Below are 24,630 nucleotides of genomic sequence, written 5' to 3'. Positions count from 1 at the left end.
TACCTTATAGAAAGGTCGGTTTTGTGATATATTCTTTGTTTTCTGGCTGTAGCAAGAAAACTGTGTTCTTTCTCTGTTTCCACATTCTCATCTCCTATTATTAGTTTGTTGTGATCAGTTGAAAGGCCATCACATGTTGTCTCTACTTCATCATGCAAGCTGTATTCAACAGAATTATTGCTTTCCTCAGTAGTAGCATAGCACTTAATAAGCCAATTCTAGTTTATTCAGGTACCAAGTCAAAAATGAAATCCTAGAGTTTACTGATCTAAACTACTTGATATTATTCAAAAGGGTCTTCTTGATTATAAAATCAATTCCAAATAAATTATTGACTTCAGATTCTCCTGTCCCACACATAGTAATGCAGAGGAGGACCCATTTATTGCAGATTCAGCAACTTCAGAACTCCACCCTGTATGACTTAAAGAATGTCCTTTTCACTGGTGAAACTTGCATTACTACATATTAACAGTGAAATCAGTTGCTAAGTTTTTGTAGGTAACTGAAGGCAAAAATCCTAAGTCCAGCAGTCAATGACAAATGGATGATGGTTAGATGAGCAGGATAATGAAGTTTATGATGATAATTTGAAACAAATATAGGCAGATCTCAGCTGGATGATACTAATATACACTGATTTAAAGTTAACCATTCAACTATCACATCACTGTTACAGTGATGTTTTATCTGAGAAAAATAATTGCTACTGTTGGAGTTCTCCCTGTTTCAGCTATTAACACATTGTTTACAGTTCTTGGCAAATGAATATGAGTATGCATCTAACAAAGAGAGCTCAAGAACATAGTTTCTATGATCAGCCCTCATAAAAATGTAAGTAGTAGTTTTATCCATCCATGGATCCCTTTTACAAGCATATTTGACATGTCATGGTATTTAAGTTGAAGGACACACATAATTCATATCTACAGGCATTTACATACATGCAGGTCTAGTTTGAGGAGTATGGGGCAAATAATCATCCCAGCATTTCACTGACATAATTTAAGGAAAACAAGGGAACTGATACCAGGATGGCAAAATGAGGATTAGAGCCTCCATCCTCCACAATAAAAGCCCAATCTGTTAAATATAGTTCAACCTTGTTCAGTTTGTCTCTAGCATACAATACTGTTTTGTTTATAGATTCGTACAAAGAAGTTAGTTCATGATGTGAACAGCTAGAGCTACACTGCTCACTCATTTCTCAACACCAATCATTGTACACACTATTTGTACACTTTCAGCTCAAAGGTATTTACAGGACACCATTGTGAAAAAATCAGTTTATTATTATTAGGAGAAATAATGAGAACTTTTTAAAGGTTTATTACTTTCGCAACAAGAATTACAAATTACACAAATTAGCATGTTCCCCAGAAGCTACTAAATTGGATAGATCTATCCAGCTATCCAGCAATATATTGAACTTCTGTAAGATGTGTTAACATTAAAGACATTAGATATATGGATGTGAAACCGTTAGAGGAAGAATCACAAAGGTAAAACAAAAATATCAAGAAAATAAATCATGTGCTAGATGAATCAGCAGCATTTGTTTCAACATCCTACCCACCTTTATTACTGGAACCAGTGAACTGTGGGCATTCAAATCAATGCCAATGATGTGCTTCCACTGCCTTTAAGTTTGGGCACCATTTTTACAAGTGACAGGAAGCTGATGACAGCACCGTTACATGTTACAGGTAACCTACCTGCACAGGATGTGGATCTTCGCACTTGAAACAGATTTGGTAAGTACATTTCCATTGAAGTGTGTTAATTATTTAGTTAACTATCCTCTAGACAACAAAGAACCTCTTACAAATTTTGAGGAATGGAAAATTTGGAAGCTTCGGGTCATCATTTAAATTCTCGGTGGAAAAATAAAAACATCTTAAACTGTAAACCAGGTGCAGCACAGGCACTCAAAATATGAAAACTGTTCTTCAGTCACATTTTGATTACAGCAGCAGCATGTTCACTATCTGTGATACCCTTATGTCTGAAGGTTGTTTCTTCAGTCAATTATGAGGGCATCAGATCAGCTACTGGGGAGGAAAGTTAGAGAGTTTAATACCCCAAAGAAATTGATAGAGACAGAGCATGAGTTCAGACTCCACAAGCCCAGCAATGAAAATCATTTCTAGCATTGTTTAAGAACTTATTCTTGCATTCAAATAAAGTAGTTAAGGGAAACCACAGAAACCCTAAATCAGGACCACCAAGTGGGTATCTCGGTATTTCTCCTTCTAAATATGTCTGTTCCATCTCAATATGATGGTTACTAGGGCCTACAGAACAAGCCCCTCGCCCACTCTCTGTGCCAAGTCTGGTGGGCCTCCTTCTAGCAGCAGTGTCTATTGATGTGACGTGCTGATTTGTTTCTCAGTCGTCTGTTGATAAATAAGCTGCCTGTCCTCCTATGGTTAATAGAAATACCAATACGGTGTATGAATTTAGTCGGGATCCAGTAAGTCTTGTACTCACAACAATATTTATAAGTTTAGCTGTTATGAGAGCGTAAACTCATGTTGTGATTGTAAAGCTGTTAAGTCAAACAGGCCTAATCAAGAGGAAACTCCCAAAATACACAAAAATAACCATCTTGGCTGCCTCACTGCTAAAGGCCTCAAAGCATCTATGAAACACATCTCGGCCCTGATTGACCAGTTCCTCCAACCCATCATGCATAACCTCCCATCCAAAAGAAAAGACACCAACAGCTCCCCGAAATGCCATAAATTCATGGAAAATGTATCTTCTCCAACATCAAATTTCTGGCTTCTATATTCTGAAGATTTTGTCTCCTACAACTATCTCACAGATCTTGTACATATACAAACCTCCCAGGAAGTCTTCTCCCCTCATCCTCCAACAAATGCAGCTGCCACTTTCAACAAACTTGTTACCCAGCATCATTCCCTTTCCACACCACTCATTGTCACCTTCTAACTTCATAACATCCCTGTCAAATCATATTACATTCCTGAACCATTATCCCTATTACAAGAGCTCTACCCCTGCTACTGTTCCCACTTTCCAGCCCATCCACAGCTAAATGTTACATAACTGGCAGAGCACCATGTTAAACCACCCTTGTTTACTAGCTGATGTGTGTTCACTGCATTGTTTTTTTATATATGAATGACTAATTTCAAACTAGGTAGATATGGACAATGGGACAATTTTGTTATTTACGTAGTTACTTACTCTATATTTCTATGGTGCGGAAAAACAATTTGACCAAAAGTATAAGGCAGAAAGACAGTGCGAAATGAAGGAATGTGAGTACCAGAAATAGGGGTTGCCGTTGAATATTTATGGCGCTATGCCTGCGAGAAAACTGTGGTCAATTTGAACATTTGCTATGACATACTTATGTTAACTAAGTGGTGGCAAGTCTATATACAGCAGCATACTCATTTTTCATTTACGTTGACCTTTTTAGGACATATTGAAACACGGATATGTGATTGTTTTCATTTCTGGAGAAGTGCTGTATGGGCCATCAGCAAAGTATGATACAAGTGTGTGATGCTTCAAGTTTTTCATATTCTCATCATGAGAATTGGTTAGTCCAAGCATTTTGTTTACAAATACATTTTCTATCAATTACATTTCATTTTGATTAAATATGTCAGATTTAATTTTGTGTGTGTGTGTGTGTGTGTGTGTGTTTTTACTTTTTTGGGGGATTACAGATATGAAAGAGCTGACACAGAAACTTTTTATTTCCCTTACTTAAAAATCTATTGCCAGTAGAAAGGTAAGCTAGTTACTGACCTAAAAGATCTGTAGCTCCTAAACAATCATGATTCTGATCTACACATTCTTGAAAAGTTTAACTATGCAGATGGACATGGAATACTTATAGTTTGGTTGCTCATTGGAATATCATTAACAAAAAAGTAAGGGAAAACAGATAATGTTGATTGATATTCATAAGATCTCCAGACCTAACAGTGGCACCATGTGATCTGGGTGGTTTAACTCATCCAGGGCTGTATATAAGACCTGCTAGAATCAGCTACTGGCACTCTGTGTTTGATTCTTATCGTGATCCATCTACGTCAAGCTTTGCGCACTGTCATTAAAATCACTGTGACCTAGACTCTGCTTACATATTAACCTTCAGAATAACAATTGATTACTGTGCATCAGACTTTGCATGGATTGCCTTACAGATTCTGTTATAAGGCAAATTGTCTTAACTTACAAATGAGTGCTTCCCCTGAATTCTGCTCCAGATTACTGCCATATTCTGTACTTGATTGTTCTGTGTCCTGTGGTGAGCTTGCAATAAATATTACTCAAAACAGAAAATTGGCATGAGCAAACAAGGACTTCAAGATGAACTCAGCTTTGGCTAAGCTGTTAGAACAATGACAGCTTCAAAGGACTGTGGTACAAAAACAATTAGTGTGTCAAGACAAGCTGCACCGCTAGCATATTGACCTACAGCAGCTCATGCAGCCACTTCACACTGGAAGACAGCCCTGTCACCACCACCTGCACTGTTTCCAGCTTCCGACAATGCAAAGGATTACATGGTCATAAATCTTTGCCAGCTAAGGTAGCACTTACCAGAATTTAAGGTACTAGACGCTGAGCATTTCTCTCATGGGCTAAGCCCAAATTGTTACAGTTATTGTAAAGGTTATCCTCTGTAATGGATCTATTCACCCAGACTTTTGAAGAATTATTTAGCTTATAGGCAACTTACTACAGTGAACAAAGCCATGCAGTGTCACCCAGGCTCTAGTTTAATCAACACCAAAAATGGCCAGTCCAGACATGTGCACAATGGAAGATGCTCTTCACAGCCACAAACAAAAATGTCAGTTTGTTTATGACAGTCCAGCTTGTAAAAAGTCATATCCTGACTCACTCACTCACTAACTCGTAACACAGTAATTCAAATCTCACAAGATAAACACATTCACAGTGAGGTGTTACAGGTCACAGACTCCACATTGGAAGAATTCCTATAAATCACCTACCATTTCTAAGAGTCTTTATCATCAAATGGCAAAACAGTTAGACATCACCACCAATCAATCCCATAATATAAAGACTGTTTCAAAACGTACCAATGATTTAAATACCATCATCACCAGGTATTATGTGCAACTAACCATGCTGCCCACATCACTTTAAAGCCGTCAACTGCCCCAGTTTCTTTTAGCCTTGACCCATTCCATTCACATTAAAAGTAGTAGTTAAGGTTGAACTCAAACAATTAGAGCAGAAGGGTGTTCTCAAACAAATCCCTTCCAGTCAATGGGCAACACCACTAGTGATCATCAAAGAACAAAATGGGAAACTATACCTTTGTGGTAACTTCAAAGTAAGTCAATTTGCAAGCAGTTATTTACGTTTACTCAGCTCCATGCCCCAAGAAACTCTTAGCCACAGTCTCCATCAAGCAGTGCTTCTCAAAGAATGTCACAAATGCATCCTCTTGGGTGAAGAGACTGAAAATGCAGCTGTGGTTAATGTACCATTTGGTATCTGCATGTTTCACTGCCTACATTTCATCATTCCTAGTGCACCAGCACTGTTCCAACAATATTTAGACGAACTGATGAGGGACATACAATTGTGCTTAAAATGTTTGGGTATCATCATTGTCACAGAAGCTAATCAACAGGAGCACCTATCAAATTTACACATTTTTTAAAGAAACTGCAAGTAGCCGGACTAATCTATAACTAGAGCAAAAGCAAATTCTTCCAAGCAGAAGTGGCATATTCAGGCCATACACAAAATAAAAACATCATCCATCCTATGGAGCAAATATATGAGAACCAAATAACATACAAGAGTTGCAATCTTTTGTGGCCAAAATAAACTATCATGTGAAATTCATTCCACATGTAGCTACCACAGCCCAGCCCTTCATCCAGTTATCGAAGAAGGCAACACAGTCAAGTGGACAATAACCTGTGACAGGGTCTACAAAAACCTAAAGGAACATCTCTGATCCACCCCATGCCTAGCATCATTTGAAACCAGCTGACCATTCTCAGCATCTGACACATCGTCCTATGGTTGGCTGTTCCAACACTGCACCATAGGATGTGGGCACTGCCAGGCACCCCTCAGCTTTCTCGTGGGCAGGCACACCTGCTGCTACCTGCCAGGTGGCCCTATTACACATGTTCTCCACATGTGTTAACCACATGGTCAACTCCACCCACCTGTGCCTGTGGGCACCATACTACCCACCTGTGAGCACATGACCTGGAACACCCTACTCTACGGCATAGGGGTAGTGCTGTCTCAAAACAGTACTGCATAAGCTGAACAGCTGATCACGTATACTTTGAAAAAAGTGACACCTGCCCAGAGAAATTACTCCCAGATAGAATGAGAGGCATTAGCTATAATGTATTGCATCATTAAATTCCACACCTCTCTATGGAGCTTGCTTCCACCTAATCATTGATCATAAACCTCTACTGGCAATATTTGGACCACACAATATGCTATCAGAGTGGACAACACAGCTACTCCCTGGGCAGCTACAACTACAAAATTAATTAGAAGTCCACAACTAAGCAAGCTATTGCTGAAGCACTGATACACTTACCTACGAGTCCAAAGTCAGTGTTTGATAATAATCTGCTTCCAGATGGAATCGTCAGCCCACGACACTGTGCAAAACTTTAGCATTACTGCCTCCAAGATAGTCTATGCTACAAGAGCGCTTCATCACCTTCTACACAAGTTTCATCAAGTTTGGCCTCCCAAATTAGACAGGCTCCACAACTTTCTCACTGTGGACCCCCATCCTTCACTTGAAAAATTTGCTTTTGGTTGTTGATCAGGTTATACTGCTGGCCACAGATTCCAATGACTTCTAAGTGATCAGTCCCCAATTGTGCAGGTCCCCCATCTTACACATCTTGAGGCCAGTGGGGAATGACTCGCAGGCTGCAGACCGATAAACACACGCAAATCTGGTCCTTGCACATACCAAGTGGACTGAACATCAATCAGCCCTGCCCAAAACTTCACACCTTGAGCAGCACCATGATAGCCACGGGATAAGACAGACTTGGACTTTGTGGAACTTTTCTTAAGTTCAATAAGGCTCATAGCAGTGGATGAATAGTCAAACTACATTTCTGTGCTTAATAAGGGGCCCATCACCCCAAAATCCACCCTCTGGGTGCTCACAAGAATATTAAAAACAGAAGGATTGCTCCACGCCATAGTAGCCATACAAAATCCCCCAATTTATGTATCAGAATTTTGCCCCTGAAATGACATATTACACATTACTGCAGCAGCATCTGGCATCTAGCGGTGAGACAGACAGAATGGTGCACACATTCAAAAAGTAAAAGGCCCTGGGAGAGATGTCAGTGGAGGAAACACTAACTTTATTTTGTAGCATTTACATGATAACACCAGTCAGTGGTTGCAGGCCTGCTGAAGTACTCCATGGCAACACCCACACAAATTCCTGCACCTGCTCTCACCATACCCACAGGCAGCCACAAGAACACAAGGGTCAATGGCCACAAGAACACTGGGTCAATGGAAGCGTCCGATCCCACCTGTCTGCGTTGACCCATGACGTAAGGATGTTGGGGTGTGTGATGTCATTACATCATTACAGCGTGGAGTTTGAGGTGGCATCGTGTGTGTGTGTGTGTGTGTGTGTGTGTGTGTGTGTGTGTGTGTTAGCCAGCTGAACTTTGTTGGTGGTAAGTAATTATTTTTGGGTCCATTTTTATCGAGTTGTAATGTTTTGTGTATTTATTGTAAATAGAATGTGTTTTAATTTATGTAGGGATGTTTGAGTTCTTAATTTTTGAGGTGTTGTGATTTTGGTTTTGTTTTTACGTAGTAGTAGGTGTTGGCTTTTTCATATCAGTAGTTATAATTGGCCTATATATGTCAAGGGCAATGACCGATTTCTATTTTCATATTTTTAAATAGGTGTTTGTATGTAGCTATAGGTGTTTGGGTACCATCACCTGTGGTTAAGGGAAATGTCTGATTCCAATTTCTGTAGTTTTTGCTGTAGGCGTTGGTGTTTCGGTATCGTCAGTCGCCGTTGACCAGTATAGGTCAAGGGAAGTGTCCGATTCCTGCAGATCTTGTAAATTTTTTTTTAAGAGTTTCCTCATAGGTCACTCCTTCTATTCTGTTGAGGAGTTCCTTGAGAAACCTAAAGCTGATTCTTGTTGTATTGTTGATAACGTTTACTTAAACTTATGGACTGACTTTTTTCGGGTTCATAAACATTTTATTTTTATTTGTTATTACTCTTATGTCGTAATTTCATGTACTAACACTTTACATGACCTTGGAGATTTGCTCCTCAATTTGGTAATATGGAATTTGGCATGTAAATAAAATAAAAATAAAATAATGATAATATTTTAAAGTGTCTCAGACTGCAACAGGAGGGGTGAGGTCAAAGGAGGAGGTAGCAGAATGTAAGACATGTAATCCACTGTGAAAGAATATAACTAACATAGCTTGCTTTTACATGACTGTATCATTTTAACTCATATCAAAAAATAATCTTGTGCTTCACTTTTTAAATCAAGTTAGCTCTTCAGATACTGAATTGTTTACATTTCACTTGGACAACAGAAATAACCTTAACATTATATGTGACACACATTTCTGCAAATCCGTTTATAATACTGACAGTAATTTGTAACATATAGTGCTTTATAGAATAAATAGTTTGATAAAAAGAAATACTGTAGTAGTGCTTGAGCATTACTCTTGTGGAATGCGATCTCGAAGGTAAGATAGCAGTGATTCAGTGCCCTGCAATAATACGCACTGACGGGGGTGGCGAAAGCAATTTCCTTCCAACTTCACAGTCCTGTAGGACAGAAAAACCACAGCAAAAGTATACAAATTACATAACACATTAGAAACATTTTGCGCAAAGTTAACAAAGCATTAAAGAACGACAGTGGCCCATCAACCTTCTTTGGAAAAGAAGTCATTCATAAATATCAGTGGAACAGAAAGGAAACTTTTACATGTAATATTGTTCCCTATCAGGGCTAGTTAGTTGTTTGTTTACCCAGGCACAGTTCATGATTTCCATCCTGGGGAACACAGCAACAATTATGTTTTGGAATTAACCTAGTAGACCTTTGACTAGCTACACATCAATCTGTCACCACAACCAATATTTTGGGGAAGCAGGGGAGAGGGAGGGGGAGGGGGAGGGGTGGTGGTGACAGTATCACACTGTAGCCAAAAGTTTATATACTGTATCTTTTTACATTTCATACTCTACCACTAAATAACACCAATGTTTTACACAATTTCAGCACTAAATTTGAGACAAAATGGTTCAAATAGCTCTGAGCACTATGGGACTTAACATCTGAGGACCTAGGGTCTTTTTGCAAGGACTGTACAAAACAGAACCATGTAGTGATAGTGGGTGGGGTGGGAAGCAGTTTGGACAGGGATGGGGCATATGACATAGGTAGTGCCCTGGACAAGATAGCTTCCCTGACTCATGGCACCTATGTGAACTTTGTTGGGCTGTTGCAGCATCATGACTGACCACACCTTGATGGAGCTGTGAGGTGAATCAATGTGGGGTTAGGGATGGCTCTGAGGACAGCCAACTTTGTTCATGTTTCTCTGGTGCCCGTCGAAATTATCAACAGATGAGGTTTCACTGGAATTGCCAACACCTAAACAGGACTGAGAAGGGAACATTGGTACAGCTGATTCACGAAAGTATAGGGGGATATCTCGGGCCACACATGGTCAAATACCTGTTGTCATTGGTAGGAAAAGTACGTCTTTTTAGGGTAAATCCAGACAGCGGGTTCCCCTGCCTAAAGAGTACCTCCAGCAGTTTAAAAAATACTGAAACAATCACTCACAAGACAGATTTTAAAACTTCAAATACCACATATACCAGATGTCGCAAAGAAAAACAAACCATTCGAAAGATTAACCTGGGGCATTTCACAGAATTAACAATCCTCCATCAAAACAAGCAATCAATAAAAAATAAAATACAACTATTAGAAGTTGAGCTTCCATCTTTGAACTGCACGGTAATTTGTGTTACTGAGCACTGGTGCAGAGACACAGAAATCCAACATGTAGTATTATCACTGTATGAAAGGGCAAACTCTCACTGCAGAACTGCTTCAAGGGGTGGAGGATCATGCATTTACATCAGAAAAGGAACAGTTCAAATCAAGACATGACCTCAGTACAGTAAGCGAAGACAAACACTTTGAAATATCAGCTATTCAATTAACAGGGCTTGATATCACCAAGAAATTAATGATTTTGTGTGTGAATAGATCTCCCAGTGGTAGTGTGGACACTTTTTTCAATGAATTAACAGAAGTTCTAGATAAAGTCTCAAGTATAAAGGTCAACACAATTCTGTGTGGAGACATTAACATCAACACTAGTATCATAAATGAATTCAGCAGCACCTTCATAAACATCCTTCAAAGTTTTGACACATCCCTATTGGTCAATAGTGCAACAAGGCTTACAACAATGACTGCATCAGCAACTGACCATGTGACCACAAATATGAACAGGGAAAAATGTGATGTAGCTGTAGAAGATCTAGGACTATCAGACCATCTATGTCAAATAACAACAGTAAAATCAGGCATTGAATCATTCCCTACACTCCAAGCCTATAAACAACATCTATCAGAGATTTTTCAAAAGAAATAGCAAACAAAATCTGGGATGAAGTGTATAAAGAAACCAATGTGACTATGAAACTCTCTAAATTCTCCACATTATTTAAATTGAACTTTGAAAATGCATTTCCAAAAGTATGCATGTCTGTATCAACATCTCACAAAAACAGATGGATGACAGCAGGTATTAAGAAGTCCTCCCAAACACTTAAATACCTCAGTTCCATGAAAAAGAGCCACAATGATCCAAATTCTTAAATATCTATCGTAGATGCAAAAGATCTATAGGAAGATGCTGATTGCTGCAAAAAAGTCATTTAATGACAAAATAATATATCATGCAGAGAATAAAAACAAAGCAATCAGGAATGTTATAAAAAAGGAAACAGGGAGACGCAAACAAATGCAGAATAACATGCTGCTAAGGGAGTGGGATAAGGTAATAAATGATCCATAAAACTTAGCAAACTACATAAATGAGCATTTTTTCAAGTATTGCAGAGAACTTTAAAAAAAAATCCCCAAACAAATCTAATACCTGTAAATAATGTTGCATTAAATACAATGATGTTACTTCCAACCACTGAGAATGAAGTCAATAAAACTGTTCAAAAACTAAAAAATAAAAACTCAGTAGGCTTAGATGAAGTACCAATGCGTGTACTGAAACAATGCATACAGATTATACAAGGCCCTTTAACAAATATAATAAATTAATCCTTCACATCGGGGACATTTCCAGAGTAGTTAAAACAGGCAAGAGTTGTACCTTTGCTCAAGAAAGGTACTGCAAAAGGCATAGAAAATTACCGGTCCATCTCCCTGCTGTCACCATTCTCAAAAATAATAGGAGCAATTATGAAAGACAGATTAATGAATTGCCTGGATAAATACAATGTTTTAAGCGAATCACAATTTAGTTTCCGACGTGTCAAAAATACGGAGTCAGCCATAGCAGAATTCACAAAAGTTGTACTTGATGCTCTAAAGATGAGTGTGTCACAGGCATATTTTTGGATCTTTCTAAGGCCTTTGATACAGTCGACTACAAGATTCGATTAAATAAATTACAAGCATTAGGAATAAGAGGGGTAGCTAATGACTGATATCAATCATACCTAGCATATAGGGTACAAAGAGTACAAACAACACATACTTCAAATAGATCCAAACATTTAGAAAAACACTTATCAGAACCAAAATACATTAATATAGGGGTTCCGCAAGGTAGCATATTAGGACCAATACTATTCCTGATATACATCAATGACTTTCCCAGTAGTGTTACTCATGGTGAAAAAATTCTCTTTGCTGATGACAGCAATATTACAGTCACTGAGAAAACAACAGAACTCCTTGCACAGTAAGCAAATGAAACTCCAAGGAAGTTTATGATTGGTCAATAAGCAATAAAGTGACATTGAACATAAAGAAAACTAATGCCATGAATTTCAGTTTGAAGAGGAAAAATGACAAAATTAAATGTAGATGGCACTTCTATAGACTGTGTAACAAAGGCAAAATTTCTAGGAATGAATATTGATTCTCATTTGAAGTGGTGTGAACATACAAGTGTACTTGCAAACAGAATGTCATCAGCATGATATGCCCTTAGAACCCTATCACCAGTGTGTAACATGCAGTGTCTTTCAGTTACATACTATTCATATGTACACTCAGTTCTTAGCTATGGAAAAGAGCAATAAGAATAATAACCAAAATTAGTAGTCAAGCTCATTGTAAAGATCTGTCCAGAACACTGGGCTTTTTAACTGCTCCATGTGAATACATTCACCATTCAGTTGTACACATCAAAAATAACATTGTTAATTACTGCAAAAACAGCTCTGTCATGACCATGGAACAAGAGCTAGACTCAACTTACACTTACCAAGAAAAAATAAACATAAAACTCAAAACAGCATTATCTATCAAGCAATAAAACTGTACAATAAATTACCAAGAGAGATTAAAGAAATTACAAAAATACACTTACTTAAAAAGGCAGCTAGAAAGTACCTGTTATGCAACACACTGTATGCATTGAAGGATTAATTAGATAAAACAGATTAGGGGTTTGGTAAAAAAAAGTTATACAAATAAATAATAATAATAATGATTATAAAACATCCAACATTCCATGTAACACCTTCAAATTGTTATTTTTTCCTTCTTTTTTTCTAGGTGTACTTAACTGCAAGCTATGCATAGCACAATACTAACATCTCTTCCTCTTTCTGAGCTCAGCATCTCACTCATTGTAGAGGGATGCCGACTCAGTTTTTCAGGATAGCAAATGGGAAGTTGCGAGTTGCGGTACAGAAAATGGCCGAGAGATCACCTATGTGTGTGTGTGTGTGTGTGTGTGTGTGTGTGTGTGTGTGTGTGTGTTATGAAACGACGTGTGTATAGTGTGTGCAGTGACTGATGGTGAGATACGAGTGAACAGTGTGCCATTACATTATTTAATAGGTTATTTGCAAAAAAAGTATTGTATACCAGGAGTAAATCTAATGATTGTGTCCAACTAGAAGTCCGTAAATGTATGTGTATACGAATTAGCTTATTTCAAATTGGTCTAAACTTGTAAATACTTTGACGTGTCCTATATCCTTGTAAAAAATGATCTACGGATGGATAAAGCTGCTGCTGCTGCTGCTACTCCTACTACTACTACTACTACTACTACTACGTATCTTTTAAATGGAAATTACACTGTAGATTTATCAATTATATCTTAAAATGCATGGAGCCACTTTGAACTGAAACAGCAAACAGTCTCACAAAAAAAAAAAACAACAACCAGATGTGAGATTTGCATTGTCCTTATGGTACATTATGGAGATTATTTGTTTTTGCCTCTCTTTCAGTTAAGTTTAATTGTAAAAGAATTTCATTGGGAACAATGTGGCTTGCACAATACTAAACTGCAAAATCAGTTTTATTTCTTTTTATTTTTGTAGCTGTATTCTCTTGTACCAAATTCAGTAACATTATAATATTGCTCTTCATGATGTATTGCACAAAACTCCATATTTCCAAACTTCCTAATATAGATTAATATGAAACCAAGCTGCAAGCAAGCTGTTCAATGTTCCTTGCAAGACTGCACTGCAGTCTAACATGGGGCATTCAGAGTTCCCCATCTTTCCTATCATTTGCCATAGCTACTGCAAATATCTCATTCTAGATTTTTTGTCAAATACCAATTTAAACAAAGTTACAATAAGGAACTCACCTTAACTGCCTCAAGTTCCCAAGTTGTGGTGGAACAGATGATATGTTATTGTTTGATAAATCAAGTACTGCAAGTCTTCTTAGTTGAGAGAGGACTTCCATATCAATATCCGCCAAGGTGTTCCCTTTCAAATCCAAAATCTCCAAACTTTGTAAGGTTGCAATAATAGGTGGTATATATTGAAACCTGTAATGTCAAGAATTCTTTCATAGCACAAATACATAATAATTACTCTTAGAGAAATCTGTAATGTGAATAATTATGTTTCTCGAACTAGATTTTTGATATCAACAATTACTAAGAACACAGATAAAAATCAACGCTCTTTCTACCAATAATCTTACAAGTTGGTGCATATGCAATTTAAGACAGGTATAACTAAATGCTTTATGTTAGCATTTTAAACTTCAGCTAAAAACCATAACTGAAAACAAAAATAAAGCAATTTAAGCAGTTACAATTCACAAAAATTAGGAGTAAGAATACTGTGTAGAGATGATAATCTGATATCACGCAGAGGTATCTTCAAATGACTTATGACATTTACTTTTCAGTAATGTTTGAGATGAACAATCAAAGTACGTTTCAGATAAAATACGATTTGTGCATCCAGAACACGACCTGTTCTTACAGTGTAGTGTGCAGTGCCCTAGTTTGTGAGACATGGAGGTGAGCCACATCCGGATTGAATCCATGCAGAAGATTAACAACTGTTGGCTGGTACACTGACCAGTTGAAGAGTGGTTTTTGGGCAGTTTCCCCACACTTGTTGAGACAATAGCACGGCTGGTCCCCACATCCCGCCTCAGAGAATACAATACACAAACAGTTAAAATATGGTATCACCCAGAATTAAAGTTCACACGATTCACAGACAGATGTGTATCCTGACACAAATTAAATAACGAGCAGCTTCAAAACACAAATACAGAAAGAAAACCTGAACTTGTAGAATTTTGAAAAATTAATTGAAAGTACATCTTTTTAATGGAGTCTATTATAATTTTAGAATCTGGAATGTTAACCTAAAAGTGCTTATTGGCATTCTGCAGCATTATATAATTGTAAAATGTGTTTCCATGGTTGCAAATATAAACAGAATAAGTTTTGCTCCACATCTACCTATGTCATGATATTTGGTGTTTATGCTGGTTCAGTGTCTGGATACAGTAATATTTCTGGTTATTTATGCTTTATATATATTTTTTCTTTGCCTCATAACACTCTAGTCATCAACTAATGGAAGTCTGAAAACCTTAGATAATCATTACATCTCAACTAACAGTCACCAAGTTTTGCATTTAAGCAATACTTTAGTGCTATAAATGTTTTTCTTCCCAAATTGCACTGTTTTAATTTATTATTTTTGTTAGAAGTGATCGTTACAAAAGTGTTAAATCTTTCATGGTCACTTGTTGACAAATTGCAGAGTTAACACATGGCAAGCCTTCTTACAGAGGGAAAGGAAGTTTAAACCTTCATGTGTCACTGATGACCAGGTCCTTACATACTAAGTATTAATTCAGGATGGACAAGTATGGAGGAGGAAATTGTTTGTGACTTTGTTTAAGGTAACATTGTGTCATCGCCACAAGTGATGCACGAAATCCACAAAATATTTCAGTCAAGGAGGTCGGGTATGGTTCTGAGCCACACTCCTCCCAACTGCATCCCAAACATTAATCTTATCCCAAACATTAATCTTATTCCATCAGAGGCAGGGCCACCTTTGAAAATAGGTATGTCTGCTGCAGTCACTGCATAGCTCTTTACACTAATATGACAACCAACCAGCTGCCCACCAGAATGAATGGCCACTGGAAAACTGTGGCCAAGAATAAAGTTGACGAACCATTGGCACAACATGCAGCTGAGCACAACATGCTGAAGTTCAATGTCTGCTTCAGAACCTGGGCCATCTGGTTCCTTCCCTCCACCACAAGCTTTTCTGAGCTATTCAGATGGGAGTTATTCTTACAACACATCCTTCATTCCCATAACCCTTCTGGCCTCAGTCTCAGTTAACTAACTGTCCACACACTATCTGCCCAAGGGTTTCCCTTTTCTCTGTCCGATCACCCCCTTCCAATCCACATTTTCAGATCACCATCTTTGGGCGACACACCCCACTGCCTATGGCGCTTGTGTATCACATGGCTAACCTGTGAACCTACCACCCCTCCATTACACATTCCTAGACAACCAATCTGCCGTCACCTTCCAAGCTGCTCGCTACCTACCGCCAATCCATGTTTCTGTCTCCCACCTCTCTCCCTTAACCACTCCCCCCCCAACCAGACACAAACCCCACATCACCAGTCAAAGTGCAATCCTGGCATTGTGTGTCCATATGTGGGGTGGGGGATGTACTGAGGCTCAAAAAGGATTTATTCTGGAAACTAGCAAGTTTTTTTTTTCCCTTTTGTGTGTGCCTGTCGACATCTCAACACTTCCACTACTTGGTGGGTGGTCTCCTTTACCCTTAATGTACTTACATTCCGATAGAACTTCCTTTACATATTTATAGCACAAGGTTTGGTGTATCATGTCTTAAACATAAATGTGTTTCCACAGAAGACACAACAGGAGGAGGGGAGGGGGGACACAACTTTGTGGCAATTTGTTAATTGTGTCCTACAAATTCAAACGCATACAATCCTGAAGTCAAAAAGTTACTTTAAAATTTCTTGACACAATGCAAGTTGCACATAATGAACATGTAATCATAAAGTAAAAAAATGAAAATTCTAATGCTGCCTCAGAAACTGTGGAAATGAAAGACAACCAAGAACCTCCAATTTAAACCACAGAAAAATAAAAATTAACGAAAGGCAAGACAAGACACAGTATTTATATTAACTTAATGTACTTAAATACAATGTACTCCATGATAATTACATTAATACGGCATCAAGTATTCAAGGAGACACTGACCTGTTATAAAATCTTAATCTATGCAAACAAATAGAAATCTGAGTATTGTAAAAGAAACTGGAATTTTAAAAAAAGTCCCTGAAAAGATAACCAACAATGAAGGAGATCTGTACTAACCTGTTGCAAGCAAGTACAAGTTCACGAAGCATAACAAGCTCTGAAATTGATTCTGGGAGATCTGTTAGTTTATTAAACTGCAGATTAAGGTACTGCAAGTATGGAAAGTCTCCTATTGAGACTGGCAGACGCTCCAGTGAATTACATTCAAGATTAATTTCTGTGGCAATCTTATTCAATCTAGACATTCTGAAAAAGAGCACATCATTAATGAAATATTTTATGTTCCTTCCTTAGTGTGAATCTACAGACACTAACGCTATTTGTATAGTATTCTAAACAATTATTTGTTAATGTGGAAAATGCCAAGCTTCACTGTGGTTCAGTGTCCAAGCTTCACTGTGGTTCAGGGTCCACTCTAAACTGTAGGTCCCTCTGTAAAGGTCGGAGAAAGGCAAAGGCTTATCCCCTCCGATTAAAGTATATCTAAGAAAGCACTGCTGTGTTCAAATAGCTTTACATTTTACTTTTACTACATAATGCACAACAAGAAATTGTAATTAAAATAATTATAATAATAATGAAATAAATATGCTTTGAACTACGTCAAACAAATGTTTTTACAGAAATGCACCAAATTTATTTGTTGTGATTTCTCTGGCAAAACCTTTAATCCTTATGGTGGTTGACTACATGCACTTTACCACCTAACCTCAGCACCTGTAGGACCCACTGCAGATCAAGCAACCATATGCCACTCTAAAATCTACAGAATATATTGGATATGCAGAATTGCCATCATAAGATAAGTTGAACAGAAAATCATGACAGTTACCAAACTACTTTTGTAGCAGCTTGTTAAGTTGCAATGTGTTACATTTCAACCTGATCATCATCCTGCGCTACGTAAGGAATCTGCCACAAGAAAAATGCAAACACGTGAAGCAGATTTGCTTAACTTGTGCCAACATACTAAAATAATGAAGTTAATTAAAAATTGCAGTAAAACAGAAGGCTCTAAATCAACCTTAACTGCATGTGTGTGAAATATCATGATCTCTCCTTTTGTGATTGATTTGTAATGTTACAAGTTTATGCTGAGCTTTATTGACAGAGGACAGCCAACACTGTTGCCATATATACATATATAGTACTATTTCATTTATTTTCTTTGTCATCATTGGCATCACCACAGACGACTGATGTAGAGGAATTGTGGGCAAAGTTTACGCAGATCGTAAATCATGGTCTGGAGAGTTATGTGCCTAGTAAGTGGATAAAGGATGGAAAAGATCCACTATGGTTTAATAACAAAATTTGGAAGATGCTGAGAAAGCAGAGGCTGTTGCACTCTCAGTTCAAAAGAGAATGCACAAATGACGGCAAGTGAAAGTTAGTAGAGATTCGGATGTCTGTTAAAAGATCTACACGTGAGGCATACAACTACTACCACCATCGCAACTTAGCAAAAGATTTGGTAGATAACCTGAGAAAATTCTGGTCCTATGCAAAATTGCTAAACAGGTCTAAGGCTTCCATTTAGTCTGTTGTCGATAAGTCTGCTGGCAGTTGAAGATAGCAAAATGAAAACCAAAGTTTTAAATTTCACGTTCAAGAAATCATTCATGAAGGAGAATCCTGCAAACATACCATCATTTGACCGTATAAATGATATAGTAATACGAATACCTGGCATAGAGAAACAACTGAAAGATTTGAAAGCAAATGAATCACCAGGTCTGGATCAAATCCTAATTTGGTTTTACAAAAATTCTACAGCATTGGCCCCTTATCTAGCCTACATTTATTATGAATTTCTGGCCCAACACAAAGTTCCAAGTGACAGGAAAAAAGTGCAGTAGACTCCTGTATATAAGAAGGGTTAATGAACGGACCCACACAATTACAGGCCAATATCCCTAACTTTGGTTTCCTGCAGAATCCTTGTGGACTTCCTAGGCCTGATACACAGATAAACAAATAAATACATGAAAACTGCAAAAATACACAGAATACCCGGATAACAGACTCTTATATCAGCAATAAAAACAAACAGGTCAGTACATCAATTTAAGTATTTAAAACACATTTCACTAATGATTTTAAATATAAAGTAAACTGACGGTAGGAACTCATGCCAGCACTACATGTTATCCTGCAGTTCAAAGGAGAATCTCTCTCTCTCTCTCTCTCTCTCTCTCTGTCTCTCTCTCTGTATAGACAGAATATAAATCCTACACAATCTTAAAACTGTGCTGATCAGGAAAGTGTACAGAGGGTTTAGATCAGCATAGGTCATCAACAAACAGTCATTCATAAAAGATAAAACTGAATCACTTCTTATATACACTGAAGAGCCAAAGAAACTGGTATACCTGCCTAATATTGTGTAGGCCCTCCATGAGCAAGCAGAAGTGCCACAACACGACGTGGCATGGACTCGACTAATGTCTGAAGTAGTACTGGAGGCAAGTGACAACACGAATCCTGCAGGGCTGTCCATAAATTCGTAAGTGTACGAGGGGGTGGAGATCTCTTCTGAACAGCACATTGCAAGGCATCCCAGGTATGCTCAGTAATGTTCATGTATGGGGAGTCTGGTAGCCAGCGGAAGTGTTTAAATTCTGACGAGTGTTCCTGGAGCCACTCTGTAGCAATTCTGGTTGTGTGTGGTGTCACACTGTCCTGGTGGAATTGCCTACGTCAGGCGGAATGCACAATGGACATGAATGGATGCAGGTGATCACACAGGATGCTTACGTACTTGTCACCTGTCAGAGTAGTATCTAGATGTATCAAGGATCCCATATCAGTCCAACTGCACACACCCCACACCATTACAGAGCTTCCACCAGCTTGAACAGTTCCCTGCTGACATACAGAGTCCACGGATTCATGAGGTTGTCTCCATACCCGGACATGTCCATCCACTCGATACAATTTGAAACGAGAGCCGTACGGCCAGGTAACATGTTTCCAGTCATCAACAGTGCAATGTAAGTGTTGGCGGGCCCAGGCGAGGCATAAACCTTTGTGTCATGCAGTCATTAAGGGTACATGAGAGGACCTTTGGCTCCAAAAGCCCATAATGATGATGTTTCATTGAATGGTTCACACACTGACACTTGTTGATGGCCCAGCATTGAAATCTGCAGCAATTTGTGGAAGGATTGCACTTCTGTCATGTTGAATGAGTCTCTTCAGTCATTGTTGGTGCTGTTCTTGCAAGGTCTTTTTCCGGCCGCAGTGATGTTGGAGATTTGAAGTTTTACCTGAATCCCGATATTCACAGGACACTCGTGAAATGGTCGCACGGGAAAATGCCCACTTCATCGCTACTTCGAAAATGCTGTGTCCAATCACTCATGTGCCGACTACAATACCACATTCAAACTCACTCAAATCTTGATAACCTGCCATTGGAGCAGCAGTAATCAACCTAACAACTGCACCAGACACTTGTTGTCTTGTGTAGGCAATGCCGACCACAGCGCCTTATTTTACCTGTTTACATACCCCTGCATTTGAATATGCATGCGTATACCAGTTTCTTTGGCACTTCAGTGTATATGGGAAAAAGAAATATATTCTCATAAGTACCAATATATCCCATACACCCTTTGAAATAATTATAATCAGTTTGTGAACAATTATATTCCTGTATAGAATTACAAAAGGAGCAGAAAGATAATCAGGCACAAAGGAACCTCTATACCACAGCCAGGCAATTCACTGGGTCACACTAACTTCGAAGAGGTATCAACCATTAACAATTTTCAATAAAATTAGAAAATGAATTATTTTTTGGAATAACAAAAAAGATTATGGACTACGCCTTGTCATGTCAGGGTGGCTCAGAACCCAGCAATCCAGATGACAAGATGGGGAAGTTTAGCTCATTACATTGTAAGAGGTGACGAGAAGTGAATTGGTCTACGATGTGGGAAATTCAACAGCAATGGAGGCAGCGACAGACACCATAGTGCAAGTTACTGTGAGTTCCAATGTTGGATGCATTATGGAGCCTCTTAGGAAAATAGCATTCAGGGCTGGAAAGAAAGCCAACGTGCACTCATCAGTATGTCTGCCAGAGGGCTTCATCTGAAATGTGGAGGGGATCTTGCCTGTGGCTATTGAGCACACACACAGTGTTGGCACCATGATCCCTGTTGCTTGGTTTCCAAGGCCATCCTCAATTCATACAGGCAGCTGTTAGAAGTGGTGAAGGCTTAGCAGAGCTTGCAGTTTGCAGCAGTGTTCCCAGGCTTGAACGGGGCCTTTAAAGTGGGGCCGAGTGGAGGATCTAAATAAAAGGCCTCATCGCTTCTGATGCTCTTCACTGCAGATATCTGGATGTGCATTAACAGTTGGGGAATTGTAGGACTCACATTCGTGCGTCAGAAATGCATTGCACAAAGGAAGCAGCTACTCAGGTGGCAAAGGACTTGTGGAGTGCATATGGGGGTTGTCAAGGCACAGTGGTAGTTTGAGGCACTCTGATTAACACTCACCAGTCAACATGCGGATGGTGAAATCTGACCACGCTCAGAATAATGACATTTTGACTATCAAAATTTTATCAATAAATTGTTCAAGTACTCATAACAAAGTTCCTGAATTTACTGCTCTCCATAGAGTTTGTCGTATTCAAATTATTCTTGGGATGGAGAGTTGGCTGAAACCTGAAGCAGGAAGCTCTGAAATACCTATCAAGTCATGGAACATATATCGAAAACACAAATTAAACACCACAGGAGGGAAGTGTTCACTGAAGTCCAAAGAAATATTTTCTCTACTGATGTTGATTTTAAGTGGGACTGTGAAGTCATGTTGACACGCATAAGAGGTCTAGGTGGAAAAAAGCTAATTGTAAGATGTTTTTACAAGCCACCCAATTCTGCTGAGACAGTTTTAGAGTCATTCAAAGTAAGTCTACACTTGGTAGTGAGGAAATACTCAGATCATGCAATATCAGTTGGAGATGACTAATCTACTAAGTGCAGACTGCAGGGGTATGGAGAGGCAGTCTTGCAAAGTACTTTTAAACACGTTTTCCAAAAACTGTTTTCAGCAGCTAGTTCAACAGCCCAATGCAATGGACATATTTTAAACCCTGGAGCTACAAACAAGCCTGAACTTCTTGGCAGTGTCACTATAGAGAAAGGGTTTGGTGATCATGTCGTCGTCATAGCAACGATGATGATGGTTACTAAACTTATTAAATCAATCAAGTAGGCTAGGAGAATATTTTTCTAGAAAGAGCATATAATCTGTTGCCAGCATTCCACTCACACAATGAATGGGCATCATTTGGTCCCAGTATGATGCAAATAAGAGGAATTATGGGCAAAGTTTAAACAGATTGCAGATCATGCTCTGGAGAGGTATGAGCTGAATACATGGATTAAGGATGGGAAACATCCACTGTGGTTTAATAATAAAATTTGGAAAATGCTGAGGAAGCAAGGACTATTGCACTTTGGATTTAAAAAAGAACTTGCAAATGAAGATAGGCAAAAGGTAGAAGAAACTCGTGTCCCTTTAAAAAGAATGTTGTGTGAAGCCTACAACAACTACCATCATCATACCTTAGCAAAAGATCTATCCAAGCAGCTGAGAAAGTTCTGGTCCTATATAAAATTGCTACACGGGTTGAAGGCTTCTTCGATTGACTGACCTGGTACAACAGCAGAAGACACCAAAAGGAAAGCTAAAGTTTTAAATTTCATGTTCAAGAAATTGTTCATGCAGGACGATTGTACAAACATACTGGAATTTAATCATCACATAGTCTCCTGTATGGATGACATAATAACAGGCATCCCTGGTGTAGAGATGCACCTAAAAAATTTGAAAGAAAATAAGTCACCAGTTCCGGACACACTCCCAATTTGGTTTTACAAAGAGTATTCAGTGGCATTGGCCGCTTGCTTAGCTTGCATCTATCACAAACCACTTACCCAGTGCAAAGTCTCAAACGACTGGAAAGAAAGTATATATGACTCCTGTATACAAGAACTGTAAAAGAACTGTCCCACAAAATTACAGACCAATATCCTTAACATTGGTATGCTGCAGAATTCTTGCACATATTCTCAATTTGAATACAATGAAGGTCCTCGAGAAGAGCAACAGAAAGATTCGATATTCCCAGATTTCAGAAAAATGTTTGACATGGTGCACCACTGCAAACCTAATGAAGGTACAAGTATACGTAATAGGTTCCTGATATGTGAGTGGCTTGAAGATTTCTTAGGGAATAGGATCCCACATATTGTCTTTACTGGCAAACCACTGCAAAGTGTGATATGACCATTATTCTTCTCTATATACATTCATAACCTGACAGACAGGGTGAGCAGCAGTCTGTGGCTGTTTGCCGATGATGCTGTGGTATATAGGAAGGTGTCATCATTGAGTGACTGTAGGAGGATATAAGATGACTTAGAAAAAAATTCTAGTTGGTATGACAAATGGTACCAAAATCTAAATGTAAGACAAATGTAAGTTAATGCAGATAAGCAGGAATAACAATCCCATAATGTTCAAATATCACATTAGTAGTTTGCTACTTGACAGTCAGGTTAATTAATTATTTAGGCATAACACTGCCAAGTGATGTGAAATGGAACAAGCATGTAAGGAATGTAGTGGGGAAGGTGAATAGATTACTTTGGTTTACTGGGTGAGTTTTAAGAAAGTGTGGTTCATCTGTAAAGGAGATTGCATATAGAACACTAATGTGAACCATTATTGAGTACTGCTTGTATATCTGGGAACCCCATCAGGTTGGAATAAAAGAAGACATCAAAGCAATTCAAAGGCTAGATTTGTTACCGGGAAGTCCAGTCAACATTCAAGTATTATGGAGATGCTTCATGAACTAAAATGGAAATGGGAATCCCTGAAGGAACGATGACATTCTTTTCGAGGAACTCTGTTGAGAAAATTCTGAGAAGAGAAAATTTTGAGGACTGGCATTTGAAGCTGACTGCAGAATGATCCTGCTGCTGCCAGTGTAAATTTCACATAAGGACCATGAACATAACGAGTTATTAAGGCTCATATGGAGGCATACAGACAGTTGTTTTTCTCTCGCTGTACTATTTGTGAGTGGAACAGGAAGGGAAATGATTAGTAGTGGTACCAAACAGAACAAATTCCAAAAGATTGTAAAAAAATGTGTTAATTCACATGTTACACAAAAAGGGAGACAGAACAGATGTAAATAAATTCTGAGGAATTTCCCTTATATTAGTTGCATATAAAATTTTATCCCAGTTTCTTCTCAATAAAGCACAGAAACAACTTGAACCTACAACTGGAGAATATTGGGCAGGATTCAGACCAGGCTATTGGTGTCCAGAGCAAATCTTGAATCTAAAGCTAATTCTATGACATCAGAGTATTTGTACCAATACTTTAGTCTCCAGAATCGTTGATTTAAAAAAAGCCCATGACACTGTTGACAGCAAATCACTCTTCCAAGTATTAACAGGACAAGGTCTAGATCTGAAAACACTTGCAAACATAAAACAGATGCTGACAGGCAATTATTCCAAGACTAAATTTAAACTCAAAATGGGAATAAGACATGGATATGAGCTCTCTCTGTTACTTTTCAATTGTGTCCTCGAGAAAGTGAAATGAGAACGATGCCAACAGGAATCAATCCTCAAAACTGACCAACCAATTACTTTATACAGAAGCAAGTTATCTATA

At 38.4% G+C, this 24,630-nt stretch overlaps 1 protein-coding gene across 1 annotated transcript in view; it reads right to left on the bottom strand.

The window, feature by feature from the left end:
• Positions 1-8,313: 8,313 nt before the first annotated feature.
• Positions 8,314-24,630, bottom strand: part of LOC126469752 (leucine-rich repeat-containing protein 40-like) — a 214,873-nt gene continuing 198,556 nt past the window's right edge. The window contains exons 9-11 of the mRNA XM_050096966.1: positions 16,969-17,157; positions 13,918-14,103; positions 8,314-8,857 (exon numbers count right to left, since the gene is read on the bottom strand). Of these exons, the coding sequence (XP_049952923.1) occupies positions 8,749-8,857; positions 13,918-14,103; positions 16,969-17,157 (484 nt within the window). The 3' untranslated portion in view covers positions 8,314-8,748. The remainder of the gene's footprint in view (positions 8,858-13,917; positions 14,104-16,968; positions 17,158-24,630) is intronic.

The sequence above is a fragment of the Schistocerca serialis genome, chromosome 3 (assembly GCF_023864345.2).
Source record: "Schistocerca serialis cubense isolate TAMUIC-IGC-003099 chromosome 3, iqSchSeri2.2, whole genome shotgun sequence".
Classification (NCBI taxonomy): Eukaryota; Metazoa; Arthropoda; class Insecta; order Orthoptera; family Acrididae; genus Schistocerca; species Schistocerca serialis.
Note: the sequence above shows the minus strand (reverse complement) of the source record. Positions and strands in the feature narration are given on the sequence as shown.